This window comes from Scedosporium apiospermum (assembly GCF_000732125.1).
Source record: "Scedosporium apiospermum strain IHEM 14462 chromosome Unknown SEQ_SAPIO_0033, whole genome shotgun sequence".
Taxonomy (NCBI): Eukaryota; Fungi; Ascomycota; class Sordariomycetes; order Microascales; family Microascaceae; genus Scedosporium; species Scedosporium apiospermum.
The window spans coordinates 221,776-236,354 of NW_015971734.1; the positions used below are offsets into that span (position 1 = coordinate 221,776).

Genomic DNA, 14,579 nt, shown 5'->3' on the forward strand with positions numbered 1-14,579 from the left:
CACCTCTATTATTGTCACAATATTACCCAGCATTAGTGAGCGATGCCTCTCCATTACTTCCCACTTCACCTTCGCACGTTCAATGTGGTGGGTACAGTTTCGTGTTTCGCAAGCGACTGCTCTTTCCTTCCCCTTTTTCGCTCGGGCGGCTTTCCCCAAACAGCACTGGAGGCGTCGTGCCACGAACAATCCTTCGTACAGTACGCTGTGCAGTTTACTTCGTCCGAGCAACATGCCAGCCTGAGGAATTCCAGTTCAATATCCAGGTTAAGCAAAGGTTATTTGGCTGCTTCGTATTGCCATCCATCCCAGTGCTGTGGTGATTCAAATCATCTCGGTCAAACTTCGTGGCACAAAAAATTCCCATTTAATTCCAGCAACCACCGTAAGCCCTATGTCTCCCCTGCAAGGGGCGGGAATTAGCTTACGAGGCACAGTGCTGGGTGAGGGACTGTTCAGTTGGGCGCCATTGACTCAGGCCCTGTCTTTCCGCTGAAATCTGACGAGAAAGGTGGAGGCGCACGGTATACCCTTTCGGTACGCCGACCTCTTTCCTCTTTCGCGCATGTCGTCATCCAGCCACTCCACAATTTTTGGTACCACCCAAGTCCTGAAGCATTGGTGTCCCAAGGTCGATCTCAACGCTACAACTGAGGACGCCCTCCACTACGAAGTACGAAGTACTTGTCCATACCTTTAAGAGGATGGCACCGAGAGGGCGGACATCCAGGCCCGTCTTCCCCATCACGAAGGCGAGCACTAAAACTTAGCGGGGCGGTCCCTTTGTTCTCAAACACCGCGCGCTCTGTGCTTTAGGGTTTCTGCCCACCTTCGTAAATGACGTTGAACTGATTGATATCCGATCAATAGCTTCCCTCAAGCTGCTCCACTTGATTCACTCTGCCACTCGAATAAAAATAGTGATTCCTTGGCCAGCCGGCTACATCAAATATCAACGTTGATTTCGATTCGAAGAGAGTTTTGGACCCCAAGGAAAAAGCCCCATCATAGCCACGATGACGGCGTCAAAGATCGAGATCCAAAAAGCCAGTCGGTGTTGGCTACGTTACTAATTTTGAATGGAGCAGTTCCAGGCACAACATCGAATTTGGTGGATTCGAATGGAGGGTGTGAGCGGTACGTACCTCTGTTCAAATTGTTGCAAAGAGGGGCTTGGCGCTTGAGAGGAAAAGGGACATGGGTGGACAGTGTACTGCACGGTGCGGACGGGATGGGTCTGAAGTCCGAAGTCTGGTCATCGTGGGGCCAAGAAACGAAGCAAGTGCGACGGAATGAGCAGACAGAGAGACTCGCTCAGCGGAAGGTGCAAGTGGAAACTCGGAGCCTTCAAGTCTCGGTTCTACTGGCTTCCACGGAATTAACGAGAGAGAAAACAAGCGAACTATAATACGTGAGAATGAAAATAATTGATGTCTCGTCCAAGACTCGATCAAGTCAAGCCATCGCTAGGCAACACAATTCTGCCAGTCTCAAACAACATCTCGAAATTCCAAGTCACCAAAGTACCAATCTCACCTACCTAACTCAGTAACACAGCCAGGTAACGTAACTTTAGACAGGCTGCATCCGACTCCACGACACTCTAAACTCTATATTGCCCCTGCCACCCCTTTCGCGTGTTCGGCTTCCAGGAACACTCAAGGTTCGTTTGGACGGGCAGTTTCTCCAGAGATTAATTTGAGAAAAAGAGAATTAAATGAAGATGAAAAGTTCTCCGCTGGCAATTTGCAACTACCGTAGACATAGACACAGGCCAAGGCAGAGAGAACCTGGGTGTGCTTCCCGTCGGCTGGTGTCCGGAAAGGACAGAACATCCGGAAGGATAGAAACTGCTGTCTGTCAACTTTCAATGTTCACTTGGGAAAAAATAAGCGGTTTTTTTCTGATCTGTCTGTATGCTAACCTCTCCTTCGTAGTGTGTAAGGTTCGCCCCGAGCATGCACAGCGAAACTCAGCACCCAACAGAACGGACTGGGTGACCTCACCAGAAGTGCATCATCCTTCATCCTCTTCCCTTCATGTCATCCTTGGAATGCACTTCGATGTCCCTCAGTCAGCCCCCCACACACACCTTTCAGCCAGGCATCGTGGATCCCCGAGCATGCCGCGAAGGAGCAACACTAGTAACGCCCACAAGGAAAAGGGGGTCTGGTCTAGTGTCGAATAATCCATCATTGATCCGAATCAAGTCTCAGGCCAGACCGTCGTCATCCGGTTCAGCTTTTCATCCAGCCGAGTTCGGATGTCGAGTTGAATCTGGCCAAGATCGAAGTTGGATCAACGAAGGAAGGAAAATCTCAAGTCTTTTTGCTTCTTTCTCAATAACAAAAGAGAAAAAAATAGACATATAAATCGACACGGCTTAATAGAAACAGAGACTTGCATACAATAGCCATTCGATCGGCATGAACATTGCCTCGCCGTCGTACGGCGCCCGCGTGGTCTTTCCGGCTGACTTTTGTGGTTATTATCGCCATTATCAGCCTGATCAACGTCGATAGAGCCCCAGATAGATGAAAAAAAGAAAAGAGGTGGCAACGGTGCCAGACATTGCCCCAAGTTCCGGCAAATAATAGCGCTACGAGGTATTAACCATAACAAAGGCGGATATTGTGTGAGCCATCATTGATCAAGAATTGGATCTCGAGTCAGCCACCTGCTTTCTGCTTTCCCTGGCAAGGCACTCTCAAACTCCGCCATGGTATGTCCTGTAGCCCCAGCCGGGTCGTGTGCCCATTTGCCAGCCGCCTCTCCTGACTGGATTTTTTTCTCATTTATTTATTTATTTCCTTTTTTCCTTGATCCATCGGTTGGTGTTCCTCGGGCTCCGCTTGCAAGAAGCATCTGCTCTGCTCTTTAGCGAGCCGCCAAGTCTGTGCAGAGGAACTGCTTGGCATCGCTTCTCACATGGCATCGATCCCTTACCATCCCGGTCCCGCCTCTAGCTGAGCAAAGCGGGATGGACTAGGGCAATGCATGGAGGTGCGTTGGCGACGGAGATTCTGGGCTCTCTTGGGACAACCATCCTCTCAAGAACGAGAACTTGATAATATGCCCTAAACTGTAAAGGAAAAGCATCAAATCCCTCGACTTTCCGAGACAAGACCATTGCCCCCAATCGCATCTGCTCTGGTTAGCCGGTTTACGGGAATGGTTCAAAGCAAAGTCTGGTTGATCCAACTCAATTCCCTGCTTTTCCTCTTTAAGCCTTCCATAATCCCAACGTCGATCCTACCTCCTCCTCCGCAAATCCCTCCACGCACAAACTATGCCTCCACCACATCCCCGCACTCCTGGATCTTCAGAAAAAAATTGAGGTTCGGCTGAAGCCAAAAGAAGAAACAAGGAGTTCAAGAGAGCACGAGGGGCATGAACGAGGTTGGTTTGGATGGAGGCCTTGTGTGAAGATTGGCGGGGAAGAGAGCACCGGACCCGAAGCTTCACAAGATTAGTAGCTACAATAAGCTCAATGGGATCCTCCAAAGCTTAAACATTACAGCCACTGCTCGCTAGTTTTGAATCGAGTTCTTCCCTCTCTCTCTCCCGGCGGCGCTCAGCTTTTCTAGGTCCTCCACTTTTCGGGCCATGCTCCCCTTCGTAGACTCGATCCCTGTTCGTTCCCATCGAGCCGATTCCAGACAACACCATTGATGCCGTCTCCCATTCCTGTTTCCTCCCCGAACCACCAGAAGTATCAGATAAAGCACCTCATGACCCGGAACCTCAAAAGTCTGCCTTTCAATGCCCTCCGCCCCTCCGGTGATTCCGTCTTGAAAGCGCGGGAGGGGGAGCAGGGTCTCGGAAGCGGGAAATGCCTCGCACCTAGTGAACCCGCCATGCGATCAAGCTCGGACTTACCTATTCCAGCGACATCAACACCACATGCACTCTCAGGAGAACTTGGGGCCTCGATCTTTATGCCTCGCCGCTATTATCAGCACATAATATCTCTTGGATCTTCTCTCGAAGGAACGAATCCCTGCACCACTTTTTAAATTACTCTCCGGCCATAGCATCGTGTGCGGAGACCCGATGTGGTTTCACCATGCAGGTCCGCACGAACGAGTTTCGTCGTCTTTGGCGGTGGTCGAAGTCTTGGCTCTTACCATGAAAGAAGGAGAATAAAATATCCCACGGTGATAGAGAGATGAAGTGTCGAGGACTTAACCCAACTTCTCGACGTAGCCCGGAGTATTACACGAGTAGAGAGCTTGTACGAAGGAGTGTAATGGCTCGATCTCTACCCCCGTCTTGATCAAGTCTAGACGCGCCCTGCAGGGGCCAGGCTACGAGAAACAGCCCCCCCCCCCCAAAGACAGCCACATTGAGCTACATTTAAAGGCCAAGACCGTACTAGCAAGGGACGTCCAACCTTGATGGTTGCTATCCAGGTCCTTGATTGAAATAGACATAATAGAGTCTCGCCAAGGAAACCCAGTCCGGGGAGATTTGACGGCGGAATATTCGTCAATATATCATTTTCACAGGCTCGCCAGTCATTCAACATCAGATGTGTACATTAGACATGTCCCTCGAGATACACATCAATCTACCGTGATCTATACCATCAATATGTAGTCCGACAAGAACAATGCTCGCTCCTCCCAACTACCAAGGAACAATAAGTAAGTCAAACATGACTCAAACCGCGGGAGAAAAGAAAAAGAGAAAAAAAGAGTAAGGTAAAGAAAGCAGATTCGTCCCACGCCAACTTTTCCTCGACCGACCACTCTATATGCCGATAAAGTAAAGAAAGCGTAGCAAGAAATGAACCAATGCGTCACATGCCCAAACTCCCCTCCGACTCCTCACCTTCGCAACTCGGGTCCTCCTATCCCCACGCCACGAACACCTTCTTCCCCTTCTTTCCTTTCTTCTTGCCTCCTCCTTCACCTCCGTCTTCTTCCTCTCTCTCCGTATTGTTTCCGCTAGCCGCTTGCTGCGAACTACCACCGCCCCACGAGAAACCTGTGTCTCGGTTTGCGCCCCAGTCTCGGCGGACGCTACCCCTGCCGTATCCGTACAGGCTGGTCACGGGCTTCGGCGCTGCTGGTAGGGCCGGGAAGTTATCCTCGCCGTGTGGCGGGCGGCCGGCAGCCTTGGATCCTCCGCCGCTGCTGCCGGATTGGCCTCCCGCAGATACGGCCCACGATCTCGCCACGTTCGATGTACTCGCCGATGGTCGGGCTACGGTGGGAAGAGCCGGGAACGCGGAGGCCGGCGGCGGACGGGCTGTCATCGAAGGTGGGGCGGTCCATGAAGACGAAGCACTCGATACTGCGGGGCCTTCCGCACTCTGACGAGTACTACTTTTGAGCCGGAGCACACGGTTGGAATGCCTCTGTGATGCCGTGCCGGCGGGGGATGCCGGGGAAGCCATGGCGGCGGCAGCCCAACCGCTGCTAGCCGTGGTCGCTCCGTGCATACCGCCGAGTCCCGGAAGAGACGGGTAATCCTCGTTGATAGCCCTCCAATCCTGCCATGCCTTGCGGAGGGCATCCTCCTTGCCGGGATCCTCAAAGAGCTCAGCGAGTTCTCGGACTAGGATGCCGAGAGAATTTGACGAAGTATCGGAAAAGAGGGTAAAAAGTGCATCGACAAACTGCGGCGCCGTCAATTTTCCGTTCTTGTACGAGGACACGCCTTGCCTAAAGCGTGCCATCTTGGCCGCATCGTTGCCCAAGAACGTCTGCGCACGCTCGATAACGCCTCGGTGGCGCGTCAAGCGTGCCCTATCCTGTACCGAAAGAGATGCCATGTCAATCGACTCTACCGAGTCCGTCTGGTTACCGAGCGAGAAAACGGGTGTCGTTGCAGCCTGCGCCGCCGAGGAGGAAGCGGCGGCGCTGGGACGGCTGGGTGCAGCAGCCGCAGCAGCAGCGGGGGCGGCAGCAGGCCTAGCATCCGTGCTAAGCTGGCTACCAAAACTGCGGTTGGATACACTCTGGGTCGACTGAATCGCAAGCTGCCGGTGATATGCCAGCTCATCCCTCCGCATCGGTTGGGCTGAACTTGCCGGCACGGGCTCGGCGTTGGGATCTTGGCCTCGTCCTCGGCCTGCTCCCCCCCGCCTTCCGCCGCGCCTTTCGGAGAGCTCCCACTGATAGGACGGACGGAAGTCAAACGACGACATGTCAACGACCCTGGCGTCCCTCCTCACATCCTTGGATAACGTGTTTGCGTGCTCGCTGAGCTGGTGGGCCTTGAGGTCGAGTTCCGACTCGAAGACAACAAATTTCTTCTCCAGGCACTCCTTGTCTAAGCACAGGAAATGGGCCGCCTTAAAGTGCTTTTCTAAAGCGTCGTAGTCAAGGAAGTAGTGGGGTTGTCGAGAATCGTGTCTGTCGCAGATGAAGCACCTCTCGTGCTTGTTTCGGCAATGTTCGTAAAGCTTGTCATCGTCGTAGAATCGCTGCCCGCAGAAGCCGCAGAGAGGGTGTCCCTTAAAGCCAGTCTGGTCCAAAGCACCAGGCCGATCGTCGCCTCGTCTCATGTGCTTCTCGAGCTCCTTGTCCTGGAAGAGTTCATGTTCGTGGGTAAAGAGCTTTTTGTTCCTCGTACAAAGATCGCACATCTTCTTGTGGTGAGTCGACCTAACATGCCTATGGAGATCAGGCCATCCAAGAGCGGCAAAGTCGCAAGAAGGGTCGGGGCAGTTGTATCGTAGAAGGAGGACAGTGTCGCCGACAATGTCCTCGTTGACGTATCGTATGCCGATGTTATCGTCAGTGCTCGTGACGTCAGCGTCGGTGTAATCTTCATATCGCTTCTCCGGATCGTCTGTAAAGATGACGAAGGGTGCCTGGGTCTAGAGTCGGGAACTGGTTAGCGTTGTCGAAACATTTAACATCGTTAACGGGGGGCGGGGGAAGAAGGCTTACTCTGCAGTGAGGGCAGTCCTTGGTCTTGTAGAGAGCCCTCATGCGCAGGGCACAAATGTGGCACGTCCTATGATTGCAAGGAGCAACCGCATAGTGCACAACGGGATTCGCACAAATAAAGCAGACCTCGGCATCTGAGTCTGTAGCAGCAACGGACTGGGCATCGTCAGCTGGGGGGGGTTTGGCCGCGGGCTCCGCTACGGGCTGTAAGGGGGCGCCCTCGCCGGGTGTCTGATCCGAGCTGTCTCGCGCCTGCCTTCTCTGGCGTCCACCATCTTGAATCGCGTTTCCTCGTCCTCTGCCCCGACCCCTCCCTCGTCCTCGACCGCCGCCTCGGCCGCGACCTCTTGAACCATCAGCTCTTGTTTGGGATTGTGAAGATTGTGAATTTGTTGCCGCATCAGCAGAACTAGATGGTGTCCCAGCCATGATCGGTTGTGCTGGGGGTTGTATTGTATTGTATTTTGAGTTGTATCTACTGGTGGGTGCTGTTCCCGACACTTGGGGTTGCTGCTGAAATACCGATCGAAACTGTAGAGTGTGGTCGGTCGCGGGGTATCAGTAGGGTTGCTACCTTGTCGCTGTCAACGGCGAATTTCCTCGACACAATTGTAGAAGAAAAATCGATGGTGCTGAGAGAGGTAAGGAAATATTTTCAATTGAATGCAATGAAGGGAATACGAATGTTTAGAGATAGGTTATTTGGAAAGAACTAATGAAGATATTACAAAGTGGGTAGAAAATATTCTGAGATTTTGATTTCAAAAAAAAGAGCCGGCGGCTTTACACTCTAGGTCGAGTCGTAGCTCCCCCCCGGTCACAGAAAATCCGAAGTTAGTGTAGCAAACGCTACAACTCGGAGGTAGCTCCTGGCGGGGTCAATTTGGGAGACCTTGAGTCCTTGGCGCCTCCTTCCCGCCTTCGCCACAATCTGGTGCGTCATCCGGCCAGACCAGCCCTGTGGCGCACCTTCCACCTCAAGGCAATTATCCGGCTGTCCAACCATCTTGATGTGTCATCCTAAAATCACGCACTAAAATGAATCAACGACTTCAGGTTATCGTAGGGTGGATTAATGGGTGGACCTGCATTTTGCTCGTCATCCGGCAAGAAACCCTTGTAAATCCAGCCATATTGAGCAGGAACGCATTAGACGCCCCTGTGAAGCTATCGTCCAGGCCTAGTTAAGCTGCCTGAAGTCGTCCAGCTCCACCATCCAATCTCCCAGCTGCCTCTCTAAATATCCTCAAGCGTAGCGGATTGTACGAAGGAGGGTCTTCTCTCGCGAGCAGAGGCTCGTCGGGGCGGTTCCCCGATGGCTAGGCGTAGACTCCGGGCAGTAAACAAGCCTCGCGGGGGAGGAAGACGTCTATGATATCTCCTCTCTGCGGGGTTGACGGCGCTGGGAAATGGGAACCGAAAGCCTTGATAGAAGTGTTTTACGCGGACAGTTCGCTCCTTGAGGTTACGGGACTGTCCGTCAAGTAAGTGGAGGCTGCCTCTACCACAATATCAGGGAGAGTGTTATGGAGAAGGCACATAGCCATTCCTGTTCAAAGTCAGATGATGTACTTCGTATTTTAAGATTGGCCAGCTCTTCTAATTTGGAAACCTAAGAGGTGTGAATCGTTATGCCCCGACTATTGTCATTTCCATTGTCCCAGGCTCTAATGCACAGGTGAAAATCGTCAATTTATTATGGGGAGAGTGGATAGAAACCCATAGGTAACCCATCACGGCGACCTCACATCGCCTCTCCACCAACGTTTCGTTTTCGTGTAGCCAAGGAATCACACTTGGTAGATACACCGGGTTTCATAGGGTCTGTCTCTCCGTCCCCCATCGTGGCAATGAAGAACCGACCCTGAGATCAAGTTCCCCCAGGCAGGTATTGTCTCGGAACGTCCCCAAAACACGCCATCACACATGAGACAACATCAAAATCACAAGCAAGCCATGTACCACAGAAACCCTCGTTTCAACTGACTTCCCTATCAACAACTCCATGGACGCTATCGAATCCCCTAGAGCCATCGACCTCATTCCACCGTGAACCCTTTCCCAAACACCACCTTCCAGCAACCGCCCCTTCCACATCAACCCATAAAAACACAAGGAGCTTCAAAAAAAAAAAAAGTAGAGGCGAGAGGACGCACTCAAGAAACCGAGAAGAAAAGAAAAAAAAAAAAAAAGACCAAAAAGCAAAGAAGAAAAGCCAGATATAAAAAAACCACAAGATGCCCTGTAATGCCTAAGCTACCGACTATGGAAAGAAACACCAAAAAGAGAAAAAGGCGGACGAAAGAGAGAGAAAGAAAACAGAAAACCAAATCCCCGCTCCCGAAAAAAACTCGAATTTTCCCACTGGCGCACCAAAGAAGTGATCGACGTAATAAGCGGAAGAAAAGATGTGTGTCATGACCTGAAAACGCGAGTAAGAAAATGCGAAATGCGTTGGATACAGACCTGCCCCGCTTCCACACACGGTCAGTGTGACGGGGAAGAATTAGATCCATGTCAAGACTGAAAATGTTTGCTGCCAATACGCCGTGATATGCTTTCCGAACTAGAAAGAAATGTCTGTCCGCGGCTACATCCGGGGGGGAGGGACGGCACGCTGAACTAACCCCCAGCTAGAGCGTTGTATACGCGAATCACCGTCATCATCATCACTCCTCTTCAACGGGGTATAGGTGATTTCCGATGTGCTTGTTCATCTGGAACATGTCAACCTTGGACTGCTTAAAGACGGCCATCATCTTTTCATCGCAAATGATTTGTCGTTTATCCTTGGGGTCTTGCAGGTCATTGGCCTTGATGTGTTCCCAGAGCTTCTTGACGACCTGGGGTCGCGAGAGCTAAGAAGCGGAGGGGAAAACGTTAGAAAAGAGAAAAATAAATAACAGTAGCGGCCGCATCGCGAGCAGCAGTAGCTTGTGACACATCACAGGCGATTGATGGCATACCTGAGTTTCACCACACAGCTCGGCAAGGTGGTGGCTAAGGTTAAATGGCTTTTGGAAGCCGCCTCCAGCTTTGCGCTTAGGAGGACCCGAATCTTCGCTCCCTTCCACGTCGCTATCGTCGTCGGCGCGCACCTTTTTCTCGCTCTTCTTCTTGGGAGCCTTCTTCTTCTTCTTGACCACGCGGGTAGCGCTTCCACCACCGCGAGTGGTCCTAGCTCTCGCCAGCCTGTTCTCTTGGGCCTGCAGCTCGGCGGCAAGTTTCGCGTCGGCGTCGAGGGATGGGTCTCGCTTTTGCTTCTTGCGGGCGGGCTCGACGGTCGTGGACACTTCTATCTCGCCTTGGGTATCGTCGGCGGAGACGGAGCGGCCGTTGGCTTGGCGCTTGGGAGATTGGTGGTTGGCATCGGGAAGGGAGGAGGGAGGGGGGATCACAATGTCCTGGGACGCTCCGGAGATGGCATCGAATCGAGCCTCAATAAGTCTCTTGATCGCCTCCTGTAGAGAAAGGAAATGTCAGAAGTTGACTCATTCCGAGCGGCGAAAGGAAGAACGTGAAGGAACGCAAAGAAAGGAAACATGCAGCCCGGTGTTCCAAGGGGGTGGAGACGGCGGCTTTTGGCATAGATTAAATAGTCACTAGCCGGGTATGTTGCAAACCCACCTTTTGCTCGCTCAGATCCTTACCACCCAAGGCCCTCTCCAGGCCGAGGCGAATCTTCTTGCGCGTGACGGTGTTGAGGTCGGCAGTCGCGAGAATGGCGTCGATGATGGAGGTGTACTTGGTCTCCTCTTCGGGGGTCACTGTATCAGGGGCAGCGAAGCCCGATAAGGTCAGCATGCAAGGCTGCTACGTAAAACACTGCACAGCAACAGAGCAGTCGTGCGCGTTGCGCATGTGCCAGCGGATATATACGCACAAGGAGTAGACATTGTGAAAAGGCGGTCGGGTATCCCCGGTTGAGTCGAGTGGCGGGGTGATAGAAGCAGATGCTCGGCGAGAGGGCCGTCCGCAGACCAGAAGTCTTTGCGATACCAACGATCAACTGACCGCAGGAGTAATCAACAATTATCCACCAGCCGCACGTGCAGGCACGAGAAGGATATTTGCAAGGCCAGGGTGGTGGGGTGGTGGACGAACGGCGGAACCCGACTGCGGCAAGGCGGCGGCGCTAGAAATGATGCAAGCAAGCAGCAAACGGGACGGGGCACCAAAAAAAAAAGAAAGGCGTGAAAGATGAAAGGGCCAAGAGGAGGCTAGAGCATATCGCAGTTTTCTATAATGCAATGATGAGTTGCGATGCTCTTAACAAAATTGTGTCTTTTGGCGGTGGTGGTTTTCGATTTCTCAAAGAAGATGGCTGGGAAGTTCGGATGAAGTCCGGAACGCGCACAAAGAGGCGAGGGAAGAAATGTGGTCAGTTATCGCGACAACCTGAAAGGCTCGTCGTGGGATTGGTTGGTGGGTGACGTTCCGTCCCGCGGCAGGAGGGTGGGGAAGAAGAAGAAGAGCCGCTGGAAATTCTCCGTTTGCGACTTCAGCTTCAGAGGGAAAGGCAAGAAAAGGGAGAGGGGAGATTGGTTGGCGGTAAGAGGTGCTAGGCAAGAGGAGGGAGACTGAGGAGTCAGGACTGTCGAGGTTAAGATTGGGTTCAATGTTTGAACTGGGAAAGGAAAGGCTGAAGGTTATGACGAATTAACTGTTTGGTGGCACACGGGCACTGACGATCCTGCAGCAGGGGGGGAGGCAAGGAATATGGGGTGATGAAGTGTCGTTGAAATATTCTCGGGACGGAAAAGGAAACGGGCGGTTCGAGGAATGGCGCCGCCGTTATTAAGCCACTTTGGCACTTTGTAAGTTTAAGAGGAAGAGAACAATGGACCAATTCAATTGATCATTGATGTTTGAGATTGATCAAATTGTTGGCGTGCGTGGAATTTGCAGCGTGCGAAGTACAACCGCAGTGTAGTGCTGTCCAGTCAGTGCAGGCCCTGCAGCAGCGTGAGCAAGACCGGTCGGCGGCTCGCCGAAATAGTTTACAATCGTCTAGTGCTTCAGAAGTGCCGTGCCCAGGCTCTAGGGTAGTAACAGTCGGGCTAGTCCGGAGCAGCCAGCTACACTAGAAATGTTGGAGTCTGCGGCTGGCTACGCCGATTTTGGAAAAACCGAGAGGCTGCGGGCTGGATTTTAGTTGGCGACGGCTGGAGTGATTTGATAAGGCCTGACGACCGTGTGGGGTGCATGAACTGTAACTGTAGTTGAGTTGTAGTGCCCAGTGTGCGCTGCAGGAATGTTGGTTACAGTTGAGTTCTCGCTTCAGTCGCTTGATAACCAGTGAAGCCACCTGCTGCAATGATACCACGCCAGCGGGTCTCGCGCCTGGGCTGGGCTCAACTGCCTGGATGGGCCTGGCTCTCGGAGTTCACCCTCACCTGGGCAGAATGGAGGATGGCTGGTCTAGGCTGGTGGCTTTCCTTCTCAGAGTTTGGGGGTTCTGTGTCTTTTCCCCAAAATTCCAGTGCTCAATGTTATCAATGATGGGGACAAGACTGGTCTGGTGTGTCACGTCGATCTAGGACCAACACCTGACAAGATCTGGGACACGATCAAGGGCACGTTATCGGGGAAACTAAGTTTATCACTGTCTTGGATGGATAGAACTGTGCATGCTGTGTGTTGCTTTCAGAGCCATCAAGAGCACTGGTTTACGATGGTGATGAACAGCGTACCTTTGTAGCAGGCTGTTTCATTCGGATAGTTGCATGCTTCAATATTTATTCGTAATAATGGTAAATCGATGCCGCTTGCAGCGTCCACGCGGAACTTGCCGGGCCCACCTGGAACCACTCTCATCATGTCACCAAGCTTTTGGATCGCCAAGGGACCTCGTCTCGATAGCCACAGACAACCAGATCTCTTGAAGCTCTCCAGTAGTTTTGCGAAAAACAAATACTAACCATGATTATTACCATGATTCTACTTCTGTCAGGTCTATCTACTGCTCCAGCCTCATCCCACTTGATCCTTCATTTGATTGCTTCCACTATGTTCTTATCTTGACAGTGGACAGCAAGATCTCTGCACAAGTTGCAGGCCTGCAGCAACCCCCCTTGCAAAATTAATTCAATGGGTGAGCCAGCATTTCAGAATCCATGCAAGACTGCATGTGAAAAACGACATGCTTGTGTACCTTTGACTCTTCGAGTCACACAGCGTTTTACTCAATCAGACCAAGCAAACGAAGAAGAGGAATAAACCGAAGAAAGCAATAGCAACAAATAAATAAATCCCAATATCGAAGCTGCAGACGAAAGATATTCAAGCAGATCTCCCCCCACCTCGCGCATTGCGGGGTGAACTAACTCCTCGCCTCCGTCGCTGTCAATTGATGTCATGTTAAGGCTCCTCTCTCCTGACCGAGGCAGGTCTCGAGATGCCGAGCTACTTCGTATTCTAAGCAAGCTGTATCTGATAATCATCATCAATACTTCAATTGACGTTTGGCAAGGGGCCACGTCCCATCGATTGATATCTCGTAATGATATATTAAACTACACTGTACCGCCCCAAAACTGACAGAAAGCATCGATTCATTCATGACGCCACCTCTTAAGAGCTCATCCGCGTGACATGGGTCAGACCAGAGGCGGTCTACCAAAGTATTGTTCATTATCATTTGATAAATATATTCAGGTTATCGTCAACCTAATCCCCCTTTGCCCCCCCTAGATCTTCGTTTCAACACATTCACTTTTTTTTTTGCCCTCGCCGCCATGGAACAATTCGAAATCCTCGTCATCGCTTTCTTAAGCTTCCTCATCTACACTGGCGTCTATGTCTTCTACCTCTGGAGACAAAGACTGTGCCCAGCTCGCGATACACGACAGAAACAGACCGTCTATCCCGCCGAGAAGGGGAATGTCCCAATCGAATCCCGATCTCCACCAGATCAAAAAGCAGAGGAGCCTTTAGAGCCTGCCTCCTCAGTCCGATCTATCATGTAACAGCGGATGGACTCGATCCAGCTATCGCTGCTGGTGCGATATGTTAACATTCTCTCTACGGTACTTTAACTACCTATGCCGACCGACTTCCGACTTTTATAATCATTATCATCGATATAAACTCTTGGGCCTTTGAGAGCGCCAGTCCATTCCCTAGGACCACCCATCACCCGCCTGCGACTATTTGTCGATTCCACCTGCGACCGTTTTGCTCCGACCTCCTCAACACTACCTGCCTGCCCAGGTGCCTCGTCGTCTCTGCCAAGCGCCGCCAAAAAGCCAAAGGAGGCGCGGTGTGCAGACGCCTCGCTACGAACTCCGCATGTGCCGCCGTATCAGAGCCCTGAAAGCATCGCGGAGTATAAGACCTATCGAAGACAGCGGCAGATTGATGACTTTATATATGTTATATCCCGTCCGGTTTTCGATTAGCTCGTCCAAGTTTGGGTTGAATTCCATGGGGCCGCTCCTTCGCATGAAAAGGTCGGGGTGAAGTACTGAGGTATGAATATATATTCTTTAAATATATTCCTTTCTCGGCTCGAGATGGGCAGGGGTGCAAAAGAAGTGTAAGTCCCGACCCCAAAATACCACCCAGCTCGGTAGATGTGCTTGGCACTCTCCATCTAGAATAAAGCTTCCACTAACAACAAATCCCTCAGGCCCGCCTCCCCGGAACACGCACCGCCCCTCCATCCCGTCGACGAGA

General features: G+C 51.9%; 2 protein-coding genes across 2 annotated transcripts; both read right to left on the minus strand.

The window, feature by feature from the left end:
- Positions 1 to 4,852: 4,852 nt before the first annotated feature.
- SAPIO_CDS0645 (Zinc finger protein) lies at positions 4,853 to 7,258 on the minus strand (the record flags this gene model as incomplete). Its single annotated transcript, XM_016783374.1, has 3 exons — positions 4,853 to 6,829; positions 6,903 to 7,133; positions 7,211 to 7,258. 3 exons carry the CDS (start codon positions 7,256 to 7,258, stop codon positions 4,853 to 4,855), a joined length of 2,256 nt encoding a protein of 751 aa, XP_016646140.1.
- A 2,313-nt stretch (positions 7,259 to 9,571) lies between these two features.
- Positions 9,572 to 10,798, minus strand: SAPIO_CDS0646 (uncharacterized protein; the record flags this gene model as incomplete). The annotated part of the gene is made up of 4 exons (XM_016783375.1): positions 9,572 to 9,760; positions 9,869 to 10,363; positions 10,530 to 10,669; positions 10,786 to 10,798. The coding sequence occupies 4 exons, from the start codon at positions 10,796 to 10,798 to the stop codon at positions 9,572 to 9,574; spliced, it is 837 nt and encodes a 278-aa protein (XP_016646141.1).
- Between the last annotated feature and the right edge of the window lie 3,781 nt (positions 10,799 to 14,579).